Raw genomic sequence first — 26,279 nt, 5'->3', positions numbered from 1 at the left:
CATAATAATGTAGTAACTCACATGTGTTCCTCACCTTAAACATAATCTCCACACAGAAAATATCAAAGATGTATTTCAATATGATGTAACTGTATAAAACTCCAGAATATGAGCATGAGGTGAAGAATGGATCGAAACCCATGGAATTTAGAAAACACACCTAAATCTGGAACAGGTAGAAATAAAAAGATGATTTACAAAGAGTTATAATTAAGCTCTAATCCTCATCAGAGTCTGAATCGTATTTCGTTCCTCGGATAGTTTTCTTCTCCAGCTTTATGAAGTTTGTTCCAAATTTCTTTTGGCTCTGAAACGGTGGCTCCATTAAATTCCCACTAAAAACAAAGCAAATTTGAAAAGCATTTTATTATTTTTGAATGAGTACAACCAGTAAACTAAACAATGTTAACAACCTATTTTTTCTTCCTCTCCTTAAAATTTTGCTAAAATGTTGCCATTATGGAAGTTATAATATGCATATTGATGGTTAATAGTTATAAACTGTATTTTACAGTAAATGGTTTAAATCTATGTTTTATTTTCCCTTTTTTAAAAAATTAGTAACTGATAGCTCTTTCATAGTATATGCCAATAAAATTTCTGACCAAAAAGCAGAGAGAGAAAAAAAGCATTTTGATGTTCATTTGGTCAGGGTAACCTAGACCTTGTAATATTTTCCCTGTGCTAACGACACAAGGACAATACTACCCTACTGCTGATGGCCCAGTCTGACTTGTGTGATCTTTTTAAACATCTCTAAAGGTTTAGATCTCAATAGACACCAATAAAGTACGTGGAATTCATTATCATTAACTTGAAATTGGTATGAAAACCTTTCTCAGTGATGCTTGATGAAATAAAATGAGGTATGTTTTCATTTAAAATGTGTTAGGGACTACTCCTAGCACCCAGATTTGGGTTTCCAAATATCATTTCCCACTGAAAGGAATCATGGCTCTTTTGAGAAACAGCCAATTCCAGGGAGAGTCTAGCTATATGGTTATGAAGTAAATAAAGTATGCTTTCAAAGATAGGCCTTTTCTTTGTGAAAGTTTTTCTACACCTTCATTTCACAGAAAAGTGTTTATGGAACAAAATCAGCTCTAAAATAATCAAAAAAGAAAAATATGAATCAAATCAGTGAATTAAAATAAATCCATGTGTTTTCTGAAAGTTACCTGTAATTAAGAATATCAGAACAACCAAGCCTCCATTCTAACGTCTCTGTGGTGAAGTCATCTGTATTTCCGAGATCGGTAAATCCGACAACATAATCTTGTGTCTTCCCATCTTTTACTAGTGCTAGTGTGGGAATGACTTTGATACGCAATCTCTCACAAAGGAAAGGTGCTTTTTCCACATTCAGCTTCAAAAATTTGGTCTCAAGATGTTTCTTGGACAGTATTGCCAAATGCTTGTCTATTATTTTACATCTGTAACAACAAGATAGAAATTCAAAAGCTCCAACAGTAGATTACTTCCCCCTGTCCCCATTAAATATTATTGTGAACTGCTGTTGAGTCAATTCTGAATTAAGGTGGCCCCAACGTGTGCAGAGTAGGATTGTACTCCAGAGGGTTTTCCAGGCTGTTACCTTTAAGAAACACAGATTGCCAAGCCTTACTGCTAAGGTGTTGTCAAGTAGGTTCCAACTTACAGTGACCCTTTTTAGGTTTTCCAAGGCGCAGTTGGTGATTTGAACCGCCAACCTTGCAGTCAGTTAGCAGTCCAGTACTTACCATACAACATCTTAGTAATCTCATTTTAGTTTTAGTTTGAGTCTTATAATTAGGCAGCTGACCTATGCTTGTGTCAGATGACCTCATTTCCAAAGTTGTTGTTCCGTGCTGTCAAGTTGATTCCAACACATACCACCAAGTCTCTTCTCCTGTGAGCCACAGGAGAACAAGCTAGCTGCCTGTTCGCTGCAATCCAGCAGTCTACAAACTTACTACCGCTCCTAAAGACATTTAGAAAGAACAAATTACTAAGTTTTCCTAGTCATGAAGAGGTTCACAAAGAGTCATGTCGATGGTAAGAATGAGAATGTAGTTAAGATAGTCATTTCCCTATGCGTGAAGTGGGATAAATCTGAGTATGATGAAACTCAGAAGTTTAAGAATAAGAAACATACACTAGGAAAGACTGATTACTGCCACCGAGGAAGAATTTTTTATTGTTAATTGTGTGCCTGTCAATTAAAAGTACACTATGGTGAAGGGCTTTCTAAGTAAATATGCCATTACTGTTGTAAAGAAATGAAATATATCAATAGTAATTTTTACAGCAGTAGTTTTTTTTAACTCTAATTATTAATTACAATCAACTTCAAATAAAGTTTGAGAGCTACTGCTTTATATGATTTAAGAGACCAAATGCTTCATGGTCGTCTTTACTAGGTAAGCGTTTTATGTGTCCATTGCTTGGTGTAGTTTTCTGTGAACTAAGCTTTGGTCTAGCAAGTGTCTTATAACCTTGATGGCTCATTACTTTCCCTTAGATGTGTCTTTTCATAGATCATCCATGTAAGTTCAATAATGAGGTTTTATGCATGAGAAAAATGATTATGAGGAACAAATGAAAAACTGGTTTTTGAATGAAGCATATAAAAATGATAAATGAACTTTATGTGAGAAATATGTTCCTGAACATTTATACAGAAATTAACTCCATGCTTTAATTGGAGCAAGGGGCCTATTTAAAGTAAGTCTATGATTGTACCATTTGCCAATGAATTCATCATTTAAAACCCCAGAAGCAGCAGTCCTGACATACTTAAAATAGCATTAGTCTTAAAATGGAGGATCAAATTCCTCTTTTATATTTTAACAGTTGAGTGATACAGAATGGTATAGAACGAGTTGCTTAGCCTTGGTTTTCACACATGAAATGTAGGAATTATAAATATTCACCTCAAAGGGTTATTACGAATGTATAAGAAACTATTCCTTCTACTATGTACATAAATACATACGTTGTTGTTAAATTTTGAGTTGGGTTTGCCTCATAGACACACTCTGGCGGGTTCCAATGAGGGGCTGTGGGTTTGAACCACTGACCTTTTGGTTAGCAGTTCAGTGTTTCTTCTATACCACCACAAGAGGGCTCTTTCTATGTACATATACATACAGAAACAGATACACATATAAACGAACTGAATAATTTTAATGTGATTTTTCAGTTTTGTTTGCACTGCTCTTTGTTCTGCAGTTTTGCCATCTGTCAAATACATTTATTGAATAAGGCCAGGCACCCAGGGCAAAGGTCACCATATTGGTAAGCTCTCTGCTTTCCTGACACTAATAGTCTAGAGGGAGAAGACATGAAAAACAACTGAACAAATATTATTAACCTCATGTTAATATGATTATCAGTCTATCACATCATCATATATATTAGAGGTTGGCATCTGTGCCAATGTGAGATGATATACCACAAGGGCAGTGAATTTAGTAATTTTCCACCTTCCCAAACCGTCCTGCTGCTCACTCTTCCTTAAAGGAGCTTCCACTATTTCCATTCTCTTAGTCATTGATTTCATTTTGCTTGTATCCAATCATGGAAGCAGCAGTCAAGAAATCAAATGACATATTATATTAGGCAAATCTGCTGCACAAGCCCTCTTTAAAGTATTCAAGAATAATGACGTCAGTTTGAGGACTAATGTGCACCTGACCCAAGCCACAGTATTTTTAATAACCTCCTGTGTATGTGTAAACTGGGTAGTGAGTAAGGGAAGTCATAGAAGAATTGAAGCATGTGATTTATGGTGTTGGAGAAAAATATTAAAAGTATTATGGACTGGTAGAAAAATAAACAAATCTGTGTTGGAAGTACAGCCAGAATGCTTCTTAGAAGTCAAGATGGTGAGACTTCGTCTCTCATATTTCTGACTTACTATCAGGAGGAACCAGTCCCTGGAGAAGGACATCAGGCTTGGTAAAGTGGAGAGTCGGAGAAAAAGAGAAGTGGCAAGATGGATCGGCACAGTGGCAACAGCAGTGGGCTGAAGTATAACAATGATTGTGAGGATGGTACCGGCCACGGCAGTGTTTTGTTCTGTGGTGAGTATGGTCACTGTGAGTTGGAACTGACTCGGTGGTACCTAACAATAGTCAATGAATTCCAGTAAATCAATCCTTAAAAAGATGTTAACCAGTAACCAAGCTGTTGGACATTGTGGCAAGATCAGGGTGACTTATGTGAGTGACAGAAGAGGGCAGGGGCAGGCAGGGCAGAGACAATGGTGAGTGATGGAGACTACATTGGAAAGTATGTCCATCTACAGGTGGTAGCTGTGATTCAGTGCCAGCAAATTCTGTCATTCTGAACCCAGGTCTGCTATTAACAAATTTTTAAAATGCTGGTACCAAGCACGCACGCACGCACGCACGCACACACACACACACACACACACACACACACATACATGCTTGAATCATCTGGTTTAAGATACCTCTTCTGGGTATTTTCATTTTACAAGGAAACTACCTCCCTAAAGAAGTCTGCAGAGTATTAATTATGATGATCACAACTGTAATTATAAAAGATATGTAACTAAAAGAGGGGGGTAGTTAATCTTCTATTTCAGGAACAGACAATCCGAAGACCATCAAAAAGGAAGGGTATGAGTGGAGTGTGAGATCCTACCTAGAAAAGTGGAGACAGCAGAGACGGAGGGGGAGGAGGTGGCATGGAAAAACAGAACCGCTTCAGGCTCTAGGCCCATGGGCTGAGTAAGGCTATGTGCCTGTGGGCAAGAAGCTGGCTTGCAGTATATGCCCTTAAGACATTTAAATGAATATATATTTTTTGCTTTGTATGTGTACATCAAATATTTTTGCTTTGTTCACTTGTGAAATATAAAATGTAAATAGGGAACCACAGGAAGGAAGGAAGATAGCTGTTGTTGCAAGGAAGGGACTGTAATCACTGAGATGAAACAAAGCATAGAATTTGTTGAATGTAAAGCTGATCTTCTCTGTTAACCTTCACTCAATTCACAATAAAAAGTTAAGAAAAAACAGAAGTCTTCAGAATTGAGCTAGTTTCAGAGTAGCTATGTTCTTCTCCTCCCAGTCCCAAGTATGCTCCCAGAAAAAGGGCTGGCCAAGCCACTGTCTCCTCTGAGGACTGTCAGAACACCAGCTCTGAAAGGTTGTTGGCCCCAACTTCTTGGTTATCTCATAATAGTAACAACAAAAACAAATTATTATTTTTGCACTAATAAGAACTTTAACATCTCTGAGATGTTTAAAGTTAGTGAAAATATGCAGCGCCTGTGTGGAGCAAATGGTTAAGTGTTCAACTACTAGTCGAAAGGGTGGTGGTTCACACTGACCCAGAGGTGCCTCAGAAGGCAGGCCTGGAATCTGCTTTCTAAATGTTACAGCCTAAAACCCTAGGGAGCAGTTAGTTCTACCCTGCCCACATGGAGTCGCCACGTGTCAGAACTGGTTCCACGGTAACTAACAACACTGAAACTATAACTCAGAAACCATACACCATTTATATGGGAATAGTCTTGACTTTCAATAATGCTCATTTATACCTTGGCAAGTCACTGGTTTACATTAATCTTTAAAATATTAATTGCTGAAATTTAATGCACTGATTTCCAGCACAGTAAAGCACCTATTTATTTTTCTTAATTTCTCTATTAAGTCAGATTATCTGTAGCTAAACATGTCATGTTAAAAAAAAAAAAAAAATCGCTGGTAGAAATGAAATTACCTGAGTGTTGAGTCTCTGTAGAAATGACAAACCACTTTTTTACTCTCCTTGACTTCTTGAAAAAAGTCTCTCTCACTAGGGATTTCTCTGTACTCCCCGTGTCCTTTAGAAATCCATTCCTAATTTGGAGAGAAGGGGAAATATTACACATTTAATGTCAGCCTTTCGGTACCTTATATTTCAGTTACCAATTCAACACAGTATTTTGTAATGAAGTTGGTAGTTACCTTGCAAAGATATGAATTCACTTCAGCTTTTTACTTTTCTTTGTTTACTTTTCTCTTTTGAAAGATGTTACAAAACTATAGCTTATGGGTAGTCATAGTTTCACAACACTGCTTGGATTTAAGAAAATTATGTTTTGGTAGTTTACAACATTTCTGCTTTTTCATAACTCTCAAAATAAAAGCTCAGACTTAAATGGACTCAGAATGTAAGTATCTATTGAATTTTTTGCACTCTTAAATTACTAAAACCAGAAACATTTGATCTGTTATTAAAATGCTTTAAAAATACAATATTCATCTTTGCCACGAGATTAGCACTGAATGGTATGCATCACTCAACATTCCAATCAAAGATTCTGTAGAAAAATCCTGATTAAAAGGGGGAAAACTGCAAAATGGAATTTCAAATTCTCATGGAATCCAGACTTTCTAGAGTCATGGAGACTGGATGAATCCTGGAAATTATGGTCCTGAGATAATCTTTAAATCTTAAGCCAAAATTATCCCCTTAGATCTCTTTAAACACCAAAAGAAAAGTTTAGTTTAGCTAATAAAGGTCTGCCTTGAGAATTGTGCTCTTTTAAGATCTATCACTGTAGGAATAGCTAAACCTAGGCTATTAACCGAAAGGTCAAAGGTTTGAACCCACCAACTGCTCACTCCTGTCAAGATTTTAGCCTCAGACACCCTATGGAGCCTGTCTGCTCTGTCTAATAGAGTCATTAGAATCAGAATCAGCTGGGTGGCAAGGGGCTTATAAGTAATCATACTGACAACAGCAACTCCAAAGATAAGTTAACAAACTTAAGCGGCAGTGAGTCTATGCCAATGGGGAAGGAACAACAGAGAGAAAGAGGCTAAAAATGGCTGTACAACTCCAGTCAGGTCAGTGCCACTGAACTGCACATGTAGAAATTATTGAAGTGGTACATGATCTCCTATATATATCTAAACAACCAAACATTTTTAAAAACTGGATTTAAAAAAACCCCTCATGGGCAGGTGTTCTAGGAAGAAAGGGTTGTCTACTCACACAGCACCTGGAAACAATAAAGACGTCACCTACCACCTAGTCCAACTTCGCTAATCAATACAGGAATCCTTTATCTACCACACCTGACCTTTCAGCTTCTGCAACCTTTCCTGCGACAGGAATCTTATCACATCAACTGGAAGCACATTTATTTTTTTTCAGAAAGTTTGTTTTAATAAAAAGATACTGGGCTTCAAGGCAGATGGCTCTGTACAGTTATAAAATTGAGTAACCTTTCTGAGCCTCAAAACCCTCATCTGTAAAGTGGGGATGACAATGTATCCCACTGGGTTGTTACGGAAATAAGACTACGTACATGAAGTAATCTAAAGCAATGTTTAGCATGTTGTTGTGGTTATATGCCGTTGAGTCAGTTCCAAGTCATAGTGACCCTGGGAATGTGTACTTAAATACATATTCTCTAATATTTAGAAAGGTCTTCACACAATGAACTGCAATATACATCCCTATTCTTGGTCTCTGAATTCTAACTTGGATTTAAAATTAGATAGACAAGTTCTAGTATCTCTTTTATCACATCTTGCCTAAGTCTATCCTTCTCCAAACTGAACTTTTCCGGTGTCTGTTGACTATTTCTCATATGAAAAGATTTCTAGACATCCTGCTCTACTCACTGTCCTCCTCTGAAAGCACTCTATTTTGTCCATGTCCTTTTAAAATGTGGCAGAAGTGGTCCAACTACAAAGGAAGAGGAGTGAAAACTCCTCCGCTCCTCTGGCCTTCTGTTCATATGACCTCAGCTGCACGAACAGTTCAGTTGTAATCCATTTCACATTGGCTTATGTTAAGGTGACACTCATAGGGACCCTGCGATATTTTCTCCTTATGTGATTGTTTCTTTGGTAAAGCTTCTAAACAGTGTCAACTCTCAATTACCATTTTCCAATATCATGCAACATTTTATGACTCCTTTTCTTAATTATCGAAGGAGCCCTGCTGGTGTTGTGGGATAGCACTGGGCTGCTAACTGCAAGGTACGCGGTTCAAACCCACTAGCCACTCTGTGGAAGAAAGATGAGGCTGTCTTGCTCCTGTGAAAATGTACTGTCTCGGAAACCCTAAGGAGCAGTTCTATTCTCTCCTATAGGCTCATTATGAATTGCAATCGACTCAATGGCAGTAGTGTATAGGTTCTTGATTCTCCAAAGACATGTTCTTTTAATAAAGGTTATTTTCATTTTCCTTCTGATGTGCTTATTCAACAGACTGAACACCTGAACCTGCTCAAGTTCTTTAGAGTGAAAGCTCACTTTGATTTTCCACCAATGGTTGGCGCCTCTCCTGAGCTACTCACCAGATCCTGTGCTCTCCGTGTCTGCTGAACGGAATCGAACCAGGATGAGCAAAGATCACAGCTCAGCCTGATCTAGCTGAAGCAGCGACAGCTGAGTAGCATTTGGCTCTTAACTTAGATACTATCTAATAAACTCACGTGATCTTTCTATTTCTCACCTCATTTCTCTCTTCCTTACCTAAGTACTACATCTTCAGCTGCCACAACAGTAGGAGGGTGCTTGGCTAATGTAGGAAGACAGATTAGTGAAAGGCCATTCATTTGCTATGAGTTGGAACTGACTCGAAAGCACTTAACAACTACATTAAGTGCTGAGTACATTGGCTTTCACTGAGCACCTAACCAGGAGATTAGTTGTTCAAACCCACCCAGCAGCACTGTGGGGGGAAAAAAAAAGGCCTGATCTGCTTCTATAAAGATTAGAGCTAAGAAAGCTCTGTGGAGCAGTTCTACTCTGCAACACATGAGGTTAACTGGTGTTGGAATCAACTTGATGGCACAAGATGTGTCACCTCCACATGTTTGATTTCTCCAAAACCCTTGTGGATCAGAAAAAAGATAAATTACTAGTCTACACCACTCTGATAAAAGTTTATCTTTACAAACCAGGAAGGCATCCTGCCTACTTCCTCAGTAAACATTTGAATGAAATTAATATATGAAAATGCAGTAAGAGTTCTAAAACAAAACCCTCTGAGCTTAAATTCACCTTAAATCAATGTATACATTTAAAATAAGAAAAGCCCTAAGTATTTCTATTTCAGTTGGTCTTCAGCTACAAATATTCAAACTACTGTTCTGAATTGCTGACATCATTTACAAAAGAACTGCTGACTTCATTTGCAACATTATTTATGTCCTCAGATAAATTCAGTCACTCTACAAGCAGCTCTGGTAGCGTAGTGATTACGAATCGGGCTGCGAACTGCAAGGTCAGCAGTTTGAAACTACCAGCGGTTCTGCAGGAGAAAGATGAGGTGTTCTGCTCCCGTAAAGATTTACAGCCTCAGAAACCCTGTACAGGGTCGCTATGAGTAGGAAGTGACTCCACAGCACACAGCCACAAGCATTATCATAGGTATGACTTTTCTTTTTAAATTGAGCATTAGCAATTCATTTACTTTGCAGATCACCAGGCAGGCTTTTTTTTCTTTTCACAGTGATCACAAAATATGAATTTGTGACAGAGTCTAACTAACCACATAATTTAAATCCTTAAATTCCAATCATCAGTTCTCTGCTTACTAATCATTAGCAATTCTGTTAAAAGAATGGAGTCTATTTCAAAACCTAATTTTAGAAAACTCTGGTAGCGTAGTGGTTACGAATCGGGCTGCGAACCTTAAGGTCAGCGGTTCGAAACTACCAGCCGCTCCGCGGGAGAAAGATGAGGCTTTCTACTCCCGTAAGGATTTACACCCTCGGAAACCCTGTACAGGGTTGCTATGGGTTGGAACCAACTCGACGGCACTTAACAACAACAACAACAAGATCAATTCTAGTCTGTGCTAGTCACTGAGTTGGAATCGCCACAATGGCAGTAGTTTTGGTTTGGCTGTGGTCGTTATATGACGTGGAGTCGCTTCCGACGAACTCACATAGGGTTTCTGAGGCTGTAAATCTTTACGGGAGCAGAAAGCCTCATTCCCACCCCCCCCAAACTGCTTACCATGAGATTAGCAGCCCAACTTATAAGCACTACACCACCAGAGCTCCTTTTGATTTTGTTTAAGAGACCAAAAGAGAACAATCTGAGACTATCTTATTTTGTGATTAGCATGCATTCATTCAAATAAGCCATATTTATTTAATATAATTAAATGTTACACTGAAATGCCTGGAGTAATTTCTTTAACAGGAATTGTCTTACAGTTCTTATCCTATTTGCCAGCCATGCTCTGAAGATGCTAAAAGTTAGGCTTCAGTTTGACCGGACAGGGAAACTACTGAGTCCTAGTGCTCTTGCTGCTCTGTCTACTCCACTTTCTCTCCTTGATTAAAAAATGTAGCTCTGGAAATGCACTTGAGCAGGATCTGCCTCTTTTACTTGACTCTGGTTTAAAATAAGGAGCCTTGGTGGTGCAGCGTGGTGAGGCGTTTGGTTGTAAACTGAAAGGCTGGAGGTTTAAACCCAGCAGCTGTTCCAAGAGAGACAGATGTGGCACTTTGCTTCCATAATGATTTAGCCTTATAAATTGTATGGGGCCCTTCTACTCTGCTCCATGGGGTTGCTCACTGTGAGTCATAATTGAGAGCAATGGTTTTGTTCTGGGGATTAACATACTGATTGACCTTTTTTTTTAAATGAAAGCTTTTTTAGGGAGTGGGATAAACATGGACTGATTAACTGTAAGATTGGCAGTTCAAACACAATGACCTCTTCTTAGAAATCCAATATAGGGTTCCTATGAGTCAGAACAGACTCGATGGTACTTAACAACAATAACAAGTACCTTCAGTTCAAAATACACTAAAAATGGAGGATCAAAATGTAATTACTGTAGCACATGTATATATAAGTTGTTAGGTGCATACTGTTATAGCAATTTCAGAAAGCAGGGCAGAGAGGTTACTTGTTTCTGCTGTTGAGTTTTCCTTAGTGCTTGAAGTCTCTTTTCTTTGAGGCGTTCCAATTCATCCTCATCCATCTGATCCAGTTTCTGAATTTCAGAATCAAGCTGTTCTTCCACTAATTTGGTAGTCTGAAGCAATTGACTTTCCAGGACTTTCGGAAGCATGCCAACTGATGCATGGGCTTCCATTCTTCTAAGTGGTATAGTTCGGCCTTGGAGCTGGGGAGATTTATCAAATTAGGAAAAAGATTACAAATAATAAGCAAAATTCTACCACCCCCCAATCCTATTCTCAAAAATTCTATCAAGTATATAATTTTTATACCATATAGTACTCCACAAGTACTAAAATATTTGATGTTAGGCTTAAGGATTTGTATTTCATCACACCACAGAACAAAGTTTAGATGTTTCTGATTTAGTGTGTTTTCTGGAACTGACTTGACAGTACTTAACAACAACAATTATACTAAAGCAAAGATCAAGAACCAATGATACTGAAGGGAGAAGTCCAAAGTGCACTGAAGGAATTAGCAAAGAACAAGGCTCTAGGAATTGCTGGAAAAAAACTTGAAATCTTTAAGAAAGTGAAGGCAGTACTGGAGGCACTCACTCATCTATGCCAAGAAGTTTGGAAGACAACTAACTATCTGGCTAACTGATTGGAAGAGATCCGCTATTTGTGCTCATTCCAAAGAGAGGTGACCCAATGGAATGAAGACATCATCGGACAATCTCTTTGATATCCCATGTGGATAAAGTTTTACTAAAGGTAATACAGAAACAGCTGCAAAGATACATTGAAAGAGAACTTCCAGAGGTCCAAGCTGAATTCAGAAGAGGACGTGGAACGAGGGATATCATTGCTGATGTCCGATGGATCTCGGCTGAAAGCAGAGAATACCAGAAAGATGTTTACCTGTGCTTTACTGACTATGCAAAGGTTTTCAATTGTGGGAACCATGCACGAGAAGCTATGGACAACATTGCAAAGTATGAGTATTCCTGTATACTTAATTGTGCTCATGAGGAATCTGTACATGGACCAAGAGGCATTTGTTCTAACAGAACATGGGAACACAAATGGTTTAAAATTAAGAAAGGTATGCGCCAGGGTTGTATTTTTTCACCATAATTATTCAAACTGTATGCTGAGCAAATAATCTGAGAAGCTGGGTTCTATGAAGAAAAACGTGGCATCTAGGATTGGAGGAAGACTCATTAACAATCTGCGATATGCAGATGATACAATCTTGCTTGCTGAAAGTAAAGAGGACTTAAAAGTATTTACTGATGAAGATCAAAGACCACAACCTTCAGTATGGTCTTTTCTCAATGTAAAGAAAACAAAAATTCTTATCAACGGAGAAAAGACTGAAGTTGTCAAGGACTTCATTGTTCTTGGATCAACTATCAACACTCATGGAAGCAGCAGTCAAGAAATCAAACAACATATTGCATTAGGCAAATCTGCTGCACAAGACCTTTTTAAAGTGTTGAAGAGCAAAGATGTCAGCTTGAGGACTAAGGTGTGCCTGACCCAAGCCAGGGTATTTTCAATAACCGCATATGCATGCGAAAGCTAGACAGTGAATAAGGAAGACCTTAGAAGAATTCATGTTTTTGAGTTATGGTGTTGGAGGAGAATATTGAAAGTGCCATGGGCTGCCAAAAGAATCAACAGATCTGTGTTGGAAGAAGTGCAGCCAGAGTGCTTCTTGGAGGCCAAGATGGCCAAACTTCATCTCTTGTACTTTGGACATATTGTTAGGAGGGACCAGTTGCTGGAGAAGGGTATCATGTGTGGTAAGGTGGAGGGTCAGGGTCAGAGAAAAAGAGGAAGATCCCCAGCGAGATGGATTGGCAAAGTGTCAGCATCAATGGGCTCAAGCGTGGCAAAAATTGTGAGGTTGGCCCAGGACCACCGGGCAGTGTTTCATTCTGTTGTACACAGGGTCACTATGAGTCGGTAACGACTTGATGGCATCTAACAACAAAGATAAGCTTTGCTTATCTAGCACCAGACCAAACAGAACTGAATAGATGGCTGTTATACCTTGTGATATGTACTGACAATATATGTTCTTTACCAAAAGAAAAGGAAAGTAGAAAGGACTATGCAAGCAAGGATAATTATACTTAAGTTTTACATATAACCACCAAACACTATATAGAGCAGAATTGAACAAAGGACAGATGTTTTCATGGTTTCTGCTCAAATAAGATTAGTTTATTTCAGTCATGAGCAATCCCATTATAATGTATGCAAAGAACAGTGCCTGGTGTTCATTTCCATTCCTGTTCTCCCATTATTAGTAAAATATTTGTTCCTGTTAGTTGTCATGGAATTGATTCATGACAACCCCATGTGTGCATAGCAGAACTTCTCCATAGGGTTTGCTGCTCCATTGAAGATGTAAAGCCTTGGAAACCCTAGACAGGGTCATTATTAAGTCAGAATTGACCACAACACTTACAATCAACAAACTTTCAGGAGTATTGGTGTGGTGCCATAGGATAAGCACTGTTCAAACCCACCAGCTTCTACTTAGAAACCCTAAACAGGGTTGCTATGAGTTAGAACTGACTTGATGGCACACCTTTAAGGATAACACAGGACAGTGTTTTATTCTGTTGAACTCAGGGTCAGTAAGAGTTGAAACCAACTCGACAGCCCTAATAACCACCTTTCAGAAGCAGAATGCCAGGTCTGTCTTCCTAGGAACTTCTGGGTGGATGTGAAACAATAACCTTTTGTCTAGTAATCAACTGCTTAACTGTCTGTGCCACTCAGGGACCCAACTATATGAGGCAACAAAACTTACATAGGTATTGATGAAAGTGTTTGTAACTTTGATTTACAACACTATAACACTCCAAAGATTTTTAAAAAATTATTTCCCCATCTTCACTCCTCTTTTGTAAAATACTACTCAAAAAATCTGTTTTGTCAAGCAAAGTATTATAAAATTGAACTAATTCAGATTAGAAAGGAAGATATTATCTCAAGTTACATTTTAAAAGAAATCTTTTCTATCAGCAACCACCAATTTTTTGTATATAACAGATATATATAATCTGATTCTTTGTGTTAAATACCACAGTAAAGAGATGCATCATTTGCCTATCAAAGCAAGAGTCTGTGCATCATGATAAAATATAATAAATTTGCATCTGGTTCTAAAGCACCATAAAAAAAATCTGAATTGTGAACATATTCTATGGAGACAATCACTTTGCAAACTTCACTTTTTCTTTATAGGAAAAGCTGATGAACAATATTCATATACCTGATTTCATCTTTGTATCCCAGAGCTAGCACAGTGCCTGGACCACAGTAGATGTTCAATGTTTGCTTAATGTTTAATGAAAAGATGCCTAGCTTCTCCTCTAATTGCCATAAAATTTAAAAGGCACTATTAGAGTACCTATTTTGGACTCAACGGCACTTAACAACATTATTTCTGAGTTTAAAATCAAATTGTAAGCTTCTTAAAAATGCTATAAGGTTGAAAAGGAGCTGCATTTCAAATGAATTCCCCACTTTATCCTGCCCAATTATGTTGTTGTTAAGTGCCCTCGAGTCTGTTCTGACTCATGATGACCCTGTATAGGATTTCCTAGGAGCGACTGGTGGGATTGAACATTCGACTTTGCGATTAGTAGTTAAGCGCTTATGCTAAAACGCCACAACAGGATCGGGTTCATGTCTTCTATCTCCCAAGAAAAAGGCCAATTATGATCCTGAGGGCTGAGAACTTGTGGTAGAAAACTGGGCATTTAGCACACTGACTTGCATGTCAGAATTTGTTCTTACTAGAGGCATTTGTTGTTGTTGTTGAGTACCGTGGACTAGGTTCCGACTCATAGTCCGTTCCAACTCACAGTGACTCTGCACAGGGTTTCAGAGGCTGCATATCTTTACTTGAGCACAAAGCCTCATAGTTCTCTCCCTCGAACAGCTGGGTAGTTTCAAACTGCAGACCTTGAAGTTAGCAGCCTGATTCTAGTAACCACTATGTTACCAGAGTTCCTTTACTAGGGTATGTTGTTGGTGTTGGTATAGCGAATGCTTATCCTTGGAGTTGTACAGGAAGAGTGCAGAAATGAATTCTGGATTAAAAAGGAACCGAGGAAATTAACAATAGACGTTCTGGGACAGGTGATGGTGTTCACCCTATTCAGAATGGAAAAATGTCATAGAACTGGTTTGGCAGACCCGATAATTTTTCATTCTTCAAACAATGGCCTCAGATTCTTTTTTCCCCAGCTCATCAGGGAAGGGTGAGAAAGGATCCAAGGTGTCCTCTAATTACCTAATGTTTTCCTAGATTTCCCTAAGGGCACCCGCCAGAACAATCAAGGGTGTCGATTGCACCTCAAATACCTCCCCCCAGGTATCCTGACTATTCCCGAGGTCCACAGGGGCAGAAGAGGGGAGGGCTCACCCAGTCCCCGACTTCAACGCCTCCAGGGGCGCACGCGCCACAGTCTTCACCAAGACACAGACAACCCGCATCTGGGCCGCGCCCCTCCCCCGCCCCAGCTGAGGTGTCGGACGCGGTGTGTCCATCAGCACTGGGAGAAGGTGGCCAGTTTCCCACATAACCCTCTGCCTCACCTGAGCTCTCGGTGATGCTTGAGAAATGAGGAAACCGGAGACGCAGATCCGCGGCCCACTAGAGCTCCACTCTCACTGAAGGTGCGGGAGCCTAGGGTGCCGGCCTTCGCCTTCGCCTCCTCATTGGCTCCTATCTTCTCGCGATTCAGGAAGAGCAGACGAGAGCTTTTGCGCGTGCGCTCCCTTCTTTCCTGCCCGCCCCCCCTCCTCCCCAACCATGGAACCGGCCGTTTCCTATTTATGGCTTGGCTTTCCGTAAACTACTAAGCGAAAGAAGGAGCAAAGTGTGCTGGCAGTTGTAGTCTTTTTAGTACTGAGCCTGACGTCAGACTTTCTTCTGCTGTCCTTCAGCAGTTATTATAATGTTTCATTAGAAATGAGATAGGCATGATATCGCTCAGGAGTGACACATTCTTCGTTTCTTGGATTATTGAATAGTTAAAAAAAGAGGTGTAATTTATTCCGCAGATGTTTTTACATAGATAATGCCTGTAATACACTCCGCCTTCCAAATGAGGGGTTGTTGTTGTGAAATGCCGTCGAGTCGGTTCCGACTCATAGCGACCCTGTATAGGGTTTCCTTGGGGCAGCTGGTGAGTTTGAATCGCCCGCCGACTTTGCGGTTCAAACCAGCCTTGTAGTCTAATGCTTATCCAGCAGTACCACTAGAGGGACGGTGGTGGTGGTTGGTGTTTATATGCCTTGGGGTCGGGTCGACTCTGAGCGAACCAGTACAGGGTTTCAGAGGCTGTAAGTGGGGAACCTTCGACAAACCAAGGGCCACTTGGATATTTATAACATCATTCCCCCTCCATACAAAATTACCAACTTAAAATTTAGCGGCTATGTTTGGTCATTTAATTAACTGACCCCTAGAAAGATGAGGCGTTCTGCTCCTGTAAAGATTTACAGTCTTGGAAACCCTGTACAGGGTCGCTATGAGTCGGAACCAACGCCACGGCACACAGCCATGACCACCAGTGCTGCAGGTTAATGCTCTTGACTGCAAGGTCGATTGGAACTGCAAGGTCGGCGGATTAAGCTCAGCAGCTGCTCCTCGGAAACCCTATGGTTCGGAGCGACTTGATGGCACTTAATAACAACAATAACAATGTGATGGCTGAAACTGCGGTTTCTTTCGCAAGCTAGATCAAATGATTTTGAAAGCCTTGTTGTTAAGTACCGTCGAGTCGATTCTGACCCATTAGCGACCCTGCATAGGGTTTCCGAGGAGCAGCTGGTGAGCTTGAACGGCGGACCTTGCTGTTAAAATGGCTTTGCAGTCTGGGCCATTAACCCACAGGGCCACACCTTATGCTGCCAAATATTCCCCACCCCCTGCTCTAGATCAAGATACAGAGCATTTTCGTTACCCCAGTAGGTTCTCTCCTGACTCCCCAAATATACACATTTTGGGAACTTGCTCTTTAAATGTAAAGATTAAAAGTGATTTTGGGGAAATTAATGTGCATTCCATGGATATAGGAGTGTCTAGGTGGCACAAAGGGTTAAGCCTTTAAGTGTTAATCGTAAGGTTGGCTGTTCAAATCCATCTATGGGCACCTTGGAATAAAGTCTTGCCCTGACTTCGGCTTCTTGCTGAAAATCCTATGGAGTCGGTCTACTTTGAAACACATAGGGTGGCCATATGTCAGAATACCCTGGATGGCAATTGGTAAGTGATGTGTATCTTTGTCATATGTTTTCTTTAGTGACTGTACATATTTCTTAATCCATGAACGTTATTGAAAGGCCCTAATTTTGTCCCAGATTTATCTCCCTTGAGAACACTTATTATTCATTATTGTTGTTAAGTGCCTTCGCGAGCCTGTATAGGGTTTCCTAGGTTGTATAGGGTTTCCTAGGAGCAGCCAGTGAACTTGAACCATCAACCTTGCGGTTCAAACCGACTTTACAGTCCAGCGTACTAACCCACAGCGCCACACACCTGGACTCCATTCTTAGTTGATTATAGTTCTTTACGGAATTTCGTGCCACTGAAAATATAAATGTATAAAGATTAAAAGGTGAAAGGAAAAGCCCTCTTGTGAACCGAATGCCAACCTCCCAAATTTGCGTTCCCCAGTGGAAAGAGGGCTGACGTGGGGAGTGACAGCCTAATAATTGTCTATCTTGTTGGTTCTAGAACCCAGCAGTGGCGCTGGTATAGGTGCGCAGACCACGCTGCGGGCAGGGGGCGCGCGGACTCCTGCCCAGCCAGCGGGTCAACCCGAGACGCTCTATCCGAGGCGCAGCTCTCGATGAGCCGCGCCCTGCGTCCCCACGCCAAGGCGGCGGGGCGATGCGCTTGCGCACTGAGAGCTCACACCATATGTGCCCTGTCCCAGTGCGCGGATCTGTGGAGAGCCGGGTACGACAGTCGGCAGCGCGGGGGACGAAGCCGAGCGTAGACCAAAGTCGGCTGGGGGACAGTGGGTCTGTGACAGATCGAATAAAGAGGCTGGGGCCACGAGTACCGCTGACACGCGATGGGGAAGAAACAGAAAAACAAGAGCGAAGACAGGTAGAGTCAGTGGTTGGGTCCGCACGGCAGCGATTCAGTGTGGCGCGCCGGTCCTGGCGGACGCGGGGTGTACGGGGGTCGGGGCTCGTGACTAGCCACGCGGGGCCCGGGCCCAGGTGGGCGGTGCAGGGCCACGACCCCAGTGCCGGACGGGAGCGGAGGGCCTGGGCGGCAGGCGCGTCCTCACCGTCGAGGTTCAGTGTCCTCACCGCCTCTCTCCCTGCTTGGGAAGAGAGGTTTCCCGGCGGGCGCCTCCCGGCCTGAGGAGCTGGACCGACGTTTGAGAGTCCTGGTCGGCCTGGAGGGGCGCGGCCTGGCCTGGGCGGGTGGGCGTTGCTTTTGCGGGGTTCCTATTGGCGAAGTTGAGCACATTCCCTCTTCTCGTCGCGGATTCTGGACGAGTTCTTTTAAAGCCTTTGTACCTGTGAATACTTGTGGAGAAAAGGAATCCGAATCTGAGGTACCTGAGCCGGGTTTTTCCGCACTCTGAGCCACTTATCGTCGTTGAAGTTACAGAGAGATGCTTATTGGTTCACTCTTAAGTAACTTTATCGAATTTGAAAGCAACTTTCAGTTATTTAAAGGCTGATTGTCCAGGCTCCATGCTTTTCTCTTTCCTTCTTCCGGCCTTTTGGTCATTTCTTTGCTCTCTAGCACCTCCCCTGAGAAAGGAGGAGGAGATGAAACAAACCAACCAAGGTAGCTCTTTTCTAACCACTTGATGCGGGGCAAGTACGTGGTTACTTACCGGCAGATTTTTGGGATCATGTCTGTATATTACGTTCGATTGTCTTCTTTTACCCACATTTCATAGAAAGTTTACTTCCAGGGAGTGGACGACATCTGGTACGTTCCTCTCTTTTGTATATACCTCCCACCAAACTTACTCCAAATACTAGGGAGAAAACAAGAGACTAGTCTGTGATTGTTTATCCTAACAAAACAGGTGCTTGGTATTGAAGTCAAAATAAGATACCACCCGACTTGCGGTCGGTGAATTCCAGCTCATCGCCACCATGATGGACGGCTACATAGTGACTGAACATATTTCTTAATCCATGAACTAGGATTTCTAGTCTTTGTTGAGCTGCTGGTAGGTAGGCTCCAACTTACTATCCTTTTCATTTTTCCCTTAGTAACTTCTTCAAGCACCGCGCCACCAAGGGTCCTTAAAATAGGATTGTTGTTGTTTGCCGTCAAGTTGGTTCCTACTCACAGCGATCGTGTATAGGGTTTTCTGAGAGCAGCTGTTGTGTTTGAACCGCTGACTTTGTGCGTATCCTATAGCGCCATTCCAATTTTGTGCGTATCCTGTAGCTCCACACCACTCTAAATTGGAATCGTAGGTTTGCCTCACCTGACATTCATTTAGCTGATGAGTAGAATTAACGATGACAAAATAAGTCTGGGATGTCTGTTATAGGTCTATTGGAAGTTACCATCGTTTTTTGGCAAATAGCGTGTGTTAGATGGTTTTAAAACCGTGTAACCCCTTTGTAGGTTGTATGAATGTGTCCATTATTTGTGAAAAATGGTAATTGGTTTGGAGACTAGAACTTGCTGTTAATAAAATCTGATGACTAAGAAAAGTAAACTGTATTCTGACTGATTTAGTGTACTCTAATCTAATTTTGACCGCATTTTTTGACACCTAGGCTTTCCCCCCATCTCTCACCACTGAGAAATTTTCAAACTTGCTTCAAAAATAGTTGACTATAGTAGTCTTGGTGTGGCTGTGGGCTAATGCTTTTGACTGCAAAGTTGATTGAACTGGAAGGTCGGTGGTTCAAGCTCACCAGCTGTTCTACAGGGTTCTATTGGGTTGCTTTGGGTTGGAATCACTTGATGGCACTTAACAACATAGTAGTTTTATGTGCCTGTTAACTAGTTTTAACCATTGTTAGCACATGACCGATTTTGTTTCAACCACATGCTGAAATTGAAATCATAAAGCAAATCTCAGAATCTTTTGTAAATATTCCAGGTGTATCTCCGAAAGATAAACATTTCTTACTTAAAAAAACATAATCACAGAAACATAATGTAAAACAAATATAGTGTCTTACTTAAGCACATGTTGTTAAGTGCCTTCTAATCGGTTCTGACTCTTAGCACCCCCGTTTAGGGTTTCCGAGGAATGACTGGTGGATTTGAACCACCGTCCTTGTGGTTAAGCTGTTCAGTGCTTATCCTACAGCACCACACCAGGACTCAAGTTAAGCACATGGTGGTGGTGGTTGTGTGCCGTGGAATCGGTTCTGACACATAGCAAGCTTTTATAGGGTTTCTGAGGTTGTAAATGTTTACTGTAGTAGAGAGCCTCATCTTTTCTCCCATGGAACGTCTGGTAGTTTCAAACTGCTGACCTTGGCGTTAGCAGCCCAACGCTTAACCACTATGCTCCCAGAACGCCTTAGTTAAGTACATAGTTAAATAGAGTATCTTTAATAATTAATGATTTCTTAAATGACATCAAAGATCCACACAAATTTCCCTGATTTAAAAAAATAATTTATTTTGTTGCTGTTGATAATATAGGAGTCCTGGTGGCACAGTGGGCTAGACATCTGCTTCCATAAAGATATACAGCCTCAGAAACCCTATGGGGCAGTTCTGCTCTGCCCTTATAGGGTCTCTATGAGCCTGAACCGATTCTACAATGCTATGCTTTTTGTTACTTTTGAGAATATACACAGCAAACTCAAGTCCACTGCTGTAGAATTGATTCCAGTTCATAACCAACCTATAGGACAGAGTAGAACTACTCCATTAGTTGTTAAATGTTGGTGAGTCATTTCCTAGGAGGTGCTGGTGGGTTTGAACTGCTGACCTTATGGTTCACAGTTCAGTGCTGATCCTACAGCGCCATACCAGAAGTCCAGAACCACCCCATGTTGTTGTTCAGTGTCATCGAGTTGGTTCTGATTCGTAGCTACACTGTTTAGGGTTTCTGAGGAAAGGCTGGTGGGTCAAACCTTTCAGTTAGCAGTGTCAGTGTTAACTCTATACACAGCACATCATACCAATTCATCATTTTCTACATGTACAATTTGTTGATAATTGATTTAATTCAAAGAGTTTGTACAATCATTCTCACTTGCCTGAGTTCGTCCTTCATTTACATACAGCCTCCTGAAGTTCCTGTCTAATCTTTTGAGTTGGTTTTGTCAATTTGATCTAATATACAAGAAGTCCTGGTATGGCGCTGTGGGTTAATGCGCCAGACTGCAAAGCTGTTTGAACTGCAAGGTCGGGGCTTCAAGCTCACCACCTGCCTTGGAAACCCTATACAGTATTGCTATGGGTTGGAATTGACTCGAAGGCACTTCACAACAACAAAAAGTAGTTCTTCAGAGCATAATGCTCAAGGCAGACCCCCCTTTTTTTCTTTTTTTATTAGTTCAGTTAAACTATTGTTAGATTTAAAGAAGACTTTAGGGATATTTTTGGTTGAAGGTTTAGAGATTATCTCAGAGCAATAGTTTTGGGGGTTCATTCACCCTCCATGGCTCCAGAAAGTCTAGAGCCTCTGAGAGTTCGAAATTCTGTTCTGCATTTTCCTCCTTTTGATCAGGTTTCTTCTGTTGAATCTTTGATCAAAGTGTTCAGTAATCCTAGCTGAGCACCATCCAGTTCTTCTGGTCTCAAGACAATGTAGGAGTCACTTGTTCATGGAGGCATTTCATGTTCTTGTTTTCCTGACACTCCTCTTACTCTGTTCCTTCAGGTGAATAGAGACCAATTTCTGCTTTAGATGGCTACTCCCTGATTTTTTAAAAAAGTGTTGTTTGTGCTTTTGTTTTTACGATTGATTTGTTTGGGCCAGAATTACATTAAGTCTTTTTATTCATTCACTCATTCTTCTACTAGTTTTTACCTTTATGGTTCTTTCATAATGGGAAAAAGCCATTCCAAGGGGAGATAAAATATTTTTAGAGTGAGAAGAGTGTCTCTTATTGATTCATAAAGTTTGTCTCATGGTGAATGTAAAATTTTCATTGCAGACACTAGAGGCCATATTAAATGATTAGTTTGACAGTATAGAAGGATTGTTTTTGTTACTCCTCCGCCTCCCCAAACCAACAACAGCAACAACAAAAAACAAATCTATACTTTTAAATTTTGGCTCATGGTGAAGTGAAAGTAGTGTAATTGAAAACCATATACATTTATTTTATCTTATGTTAGTAAGAAGTTTGAACTTATTTTTTAATGTTTTATGGAATTGTATGTTAGAAATCCTAGGGTATTACAGAGGTTTGACCAGAATTGCTTGACTTCTTTTTTAATTTGTCACTACACATAAGATATTGGGGTGAGGAGAAGGCAATAGTGCTGAGAAATTACGTTCCCTTTCTAGTTAGTTTGCTTTTTTTTATCTTTTGTATATTTAAATAGTACTGGTTTCCAAGGCTATTTTGAATACAGGAGTCCCCATATTGTAAAGAAGTTTTGTTCCTAAGCCTTTCTTTAAGCTAAATTTGTATGTAAGTTGGGGCAGTTATGTATGGTAGTGTAGTGGTTACGAATCGGGCTGCTAACCTCAAGGTCGACAGTTCAAAATTACCAGCTGTTTCGCAGGAGAAAGATGAGGCTTTCTGCTCCGGTAAAGATTTGTAGCTTTGGAAACCCTTTGCAGGATCACTGTGAGTCGGAACCAACTCCACAGTACTTAACAACAACAACAAATGTCAGTCAAAGGAGTCCTGGTGTGCCACTGTGGGTTAATGCACTGGACTACAAAGTTGATTGAATAGCTATGGGTGGGATGGCACTTAACAGCAACACTGTCAGTCAAATGTCTGTCATATAGTATGTAGTATAGTGTACCTTTCTGTTCATTAAAAAAAGCTAAAATCTTTCAGTTACACTTAAGCATCTTTAACATAATTCACTAATTATAATGTTTTGATGCACATCTCAAATTAGTGCCCCTTTGTTATTATGAACCATTGTCCGTACTTCAAAGTTGAGTACAAGGAAACTTCAAAAAGTTAGTGGAAAATGGAATTAAAAGATCATGGAGTTTTTCCACGAACTTTTTGAAGCCCTCTGAATAATAGGCTTTACGGGGTTTAGTTCATAACTGTGGATTGTAGGGTTGTATATAAGTTCTATGTAAATTGGATGTGCGGAACCCAGGGACTTACCTGTATATGTAAATGGATCAAAAAGATTATGAGAAGAAAGTTTACCTCATAATGTCTGGAAGAGAAAAGTTCTATTTTAGGATTTATATTCCTGCTTGCATAAAGTGAGATTTTTTTTTTTTATCTTGTTTTGCTCTCGTGTGAGTATTGTCGTCCCACCTCCTCTCCCCTCCCAAGTTATCCAAAGCCAACCATGTTCTGGCCAGCTAGAACTAGGTGAGAAATGAGCAGCTGTGTATTTGTTATCGAGATAAGGCATTGACCCACTTGTCAGTTCTTGGAAAGAACTTCAGATATTCAACTCTGCTTCATAAGTCCCAAAATTTTGTTAACCCTTAATGCTTAATTGCGTAGCCACTCATGTTCATTTGAAATTAGATTTCATTATTTAATCTGAGTATCTGATTTTATTGGTAAAGTGTATGTTTTGTTATTTTAGTCACTGATGTTTGTTTAAAAACAAAGTTCCAGAAGTCTGCGCTCTCTTGCTTAATTATGAGGAAGAGATGATTAGTGTTCAAAAGATTTTCATTGCGTTTTTTTTTTTTTTTTTCCATTTCCAGTAAACTTGCCATCTCTTTTGGAAATGAAGAATAGGATTAATAACTACAGGTCAAACAATATAAGGCAGCATTTTCATTTCCTTCCTGTGACCTTTCTTGTCATCATTCACATAAGAGGCCTAATCTTATGGGATCTTGTGTGCTTTGGTGAGGTGCACGCTTACTGATGTGTGCACAGAATAATAATCTGAATTGTCTAGCTTTTCTCAATTAGTCTATAATTCTTTCTGGTTCTTGTTTAAGAATCAGTTTTAAAGTGATGATGCATCTAAATGTGGTTGCTGAAAATTTCGGTTTATAAGGAATGCAAGTATAATGCCTCAGCCTAATGGGATTAGTACAACTCTTGAGGCCCTCCTTCCCCCATTGCCCATAAGTACATAGAGGGAAGGAAGAACATTATTTCTGCCTGTCTCACAGCACTCACACTCAGCTCCCATTCCAAAACTAGGTCTTTCAGGATTCACTGGAATTCTCTGTTGCCTTCAGTATTAGGTTATTGTTGCTGTGGCTCCCTACACCAGTGGTCAGCCAGTGTGGTTACCCCATTATATTTCCTTTGCTTTTAACTACAGCTGTTTGGAAATCCAGGTTTTATTATCAGCCAATGCACCTCAAGTGCAGCCACCACTCATCTGTCAGTTGAGGCTTTCATACTGCTGTGATGCTGAACTGGGAAGAAAGCTCTGATGATCTACATTAGAAAAATCAGTCAGTGAAAATCTTGTGAAAGACAACAGCCTGATCTTCTTGTGCATGGGGTGCCATGAGTCAGGGGCCAACTTGATGATACCTAACAATGACAGCAATGCTTACTGACAAATTTCCTCTTTTCCTGGGAGTTCTGGCCTCACATATTTGCCTTAGTGTCAGACATTTCATCCTGATCAGTCAGTGTGATCAAGATAGCAGGGTCCATGTGATAGAAAACATGGTGATCTGCTTACAGAACCTGTTCAGAAGGAGCTGTAAGTAATCAGGAACTCTGAGATGGCCAGGATCCTTAATAACACAATGATTAAATACTCAGCTGCTAACTGAAAGGTCGACTGTTTTAATTACACCAGTGGCTTTGTGGGAGAAAGGACCTGGAAGTCTGCTCCCTTAAAAGATTATAGTCCAGGGCACAAGAATGCCCAGACTTGCAGATATTACCCATCTGACCTAGCCTCGATGGCTTGATAATCAGAACTCGACTAGAGGAAGATAAAAATTTTTTTTTTGATAAATGAAGCAAGTGTAAATTGCTACAATTTGATGAACCTGACCTATACTCATGGATGTAGTATCTCAAAATACCAACTGAGAGGGAAGAAGTCTTCAAATCAAGTATCAATCCTATCCCCTCTGTATACAGGGTAGATAGGAACAGGCAACTTGGACATTGGCTACCTAAAATGAGGGAGCAATAAAGGCACGAGGTGAGTGGTTTACAAATTTTAAGAGGGAGTTTAGTTTAAGAGTGTGCAGGGCAAGATAGAGTTCCCACTGAATAATTTTCGTTTTGTCTAGATAGGTCTGGTGAAGAGAGATGGGAATAAGATTCTTTTGATTCAGTAGTGAGTAATTGTTATTATGACTAATTGTGACTGTCAGAACTGTACAGGTAGAAGTTTTGCAACAAAAATGGGGGAGTAGTTAATCTAATAGTCCAGAAACAGAGGACCCTGGGACCATCAAGGGAGAACAGCACAAGCGGAATGTGGGACCCTATCCAGAGAAGCAGCAACACTAGAGATGGAGGCTGAGATGGGGACATGGAGAGAGGGAGCAGCTGAAGTCTCCGGACTCATGGAAAGAGAGGGACTGGGTGCTGGCAGCCAGGAGACAGGCTTGTGGAATGTGCCCTTTGGTTGTTTAAATTATTATATATTCCGGAGTGTTTTTGTGTACACCCCCTACTCTCCCAAACCAAACAAAAAAAACAACAAAGGGAATGGACGCAAATACTGTTCAATGATGATGCACAAAGGAGCTTGTAATCATTGCAATGAAACAATGGTGTAAAGCTGATGCTCTCCCATGTAAATTATCACTCAGTTCACACTCACACGAAAAAGATTATAGTCTAGGAAACCCTAGGGAGTACGGCTCCTCTGCCCTGCACAGTCACTATGAGTCGGAATGGACTCAACAGCACTCAACAGCTGATGCCTCCTAGAGTAAGAACTGACCAAGTGATAAATCATGTAGTCTAGTAAAGGTATTTATTTCTCTTTTCTTTTTTTTTTCCTTAAATGAATTATTGTGAATTATGTGATAGTATACATGGGAGACCTTGTACAGGGTCGCTATGGGTCGGAACCGACTCGACGGCACTTAACAACAACAACAATACATGGGAGAACATTAGTTTTACATTCATTCTATCGTATATCATCTCATTGCCATGGTTACAATCCCCTCCATGCAGTCCTTCTCCCGTGCACCCCAGGTCTTCAGCACACAGTCTCTCTCCCTCTCTGGGTCTAGAGTCTCCAGCTGCTCCTTAGCTCCACATCATCATCTCTGGCTCCATTTCAGGCGTCACTGCTTCTCTG

The 26,279-nt window shown here is 40.6% G+C and overlaps 2 protein-coding genes across 2 annotated transcripts in view; one reads left to right on the top strand and one right to left on the bottom strand.

Moving 5' to 3' along the window:
- Positions 1 to 217: 217 nt before the first annotated feature.
- TXNDC9 (thioredoxin domain containing 9) lies at positions 218 to 15,525 on the bottom strand. Its single transcript, XM_006870746.1, has 5 exons — positions 15,503 to 15,525; positions 10,882 to 11,100; positions 5,734 to 5,852; positions 1,179 to 1,433; positions 218 to 335 (listed from the first exon to the last, which is right to left on the bottom strand). Exons 2-5 carry the CDS (start codon positions 11,068 to 11,070, stop codon positions 218 to 220), a joined length of 681 nt encoding a protein of 226 aa, XP_006870808.1. The 5' UTR covers positions 11,071 to 11,100; positions 15,503 to 15,525.
- A 2,405-nt stretch (positions 15,526 to 17,930) lies between these two features.
- Positions 17,931 to 26,279, top strand: part of EIF5B (eukaryotic translation initiation factor 5B) — a 105,334-nt gene continuing 96,985 nt past the window's right edge. The window contains exon 1 of the mRNA XM_006870745.1: positions 17,931 to 18,026. Coding sequence (XP_006870807.1) covers positions 17,992 to 18,026 — 35 coding nt within the window. The 5' untranslated portion in view covers positions 17,931 to 17,991. The remainder of the gene's footprint in view (positions 18,027 to 26,279) is intronic.

Source organism: Chrysochloris asiatica, unplaced genomic scaffold (assembly GCF_000296735.1).
Source record: "Chrysochloris asiatica unplaced genomic scaffold, ChrAsi1.0 scaffold00150, whole genome shotgun sequence".
Lineage (NCBI taxonomy): Eukaryota > Metazoa > Chordata > Mammalia > Afrosoricida > Chrysochloridae > Chrysochloris > Chrysochloris asiatica.
Note: the sequence above shows the minus strand (reverse complement) of the source record. Positions and strands in the feature narration are given on the sequence as shown.

Coding starts and splice junctions, on each gene's coding strand:
- TXNDC9 (XM_006870746.1), bottom strand. CDS start 11,070: ATGGAAGCCCATGCATCAGTTGGCATGCTTCCGAAAGTCCTGGAAAGT. Junction 5,853..10,881: donor AAACTCAACAGCAGAAACAA/GTAACCTCTCTG, acceptor TCTCCAAATTAG/GAATGGATTTCTAAAGGACA. Junction 1,434..5,733: donor TACAGAGACTCAACACTCAG/GTAATTTCATTT, acceptor TTGTTGTTACAG/ATGTAAAATAATAGACAAGC.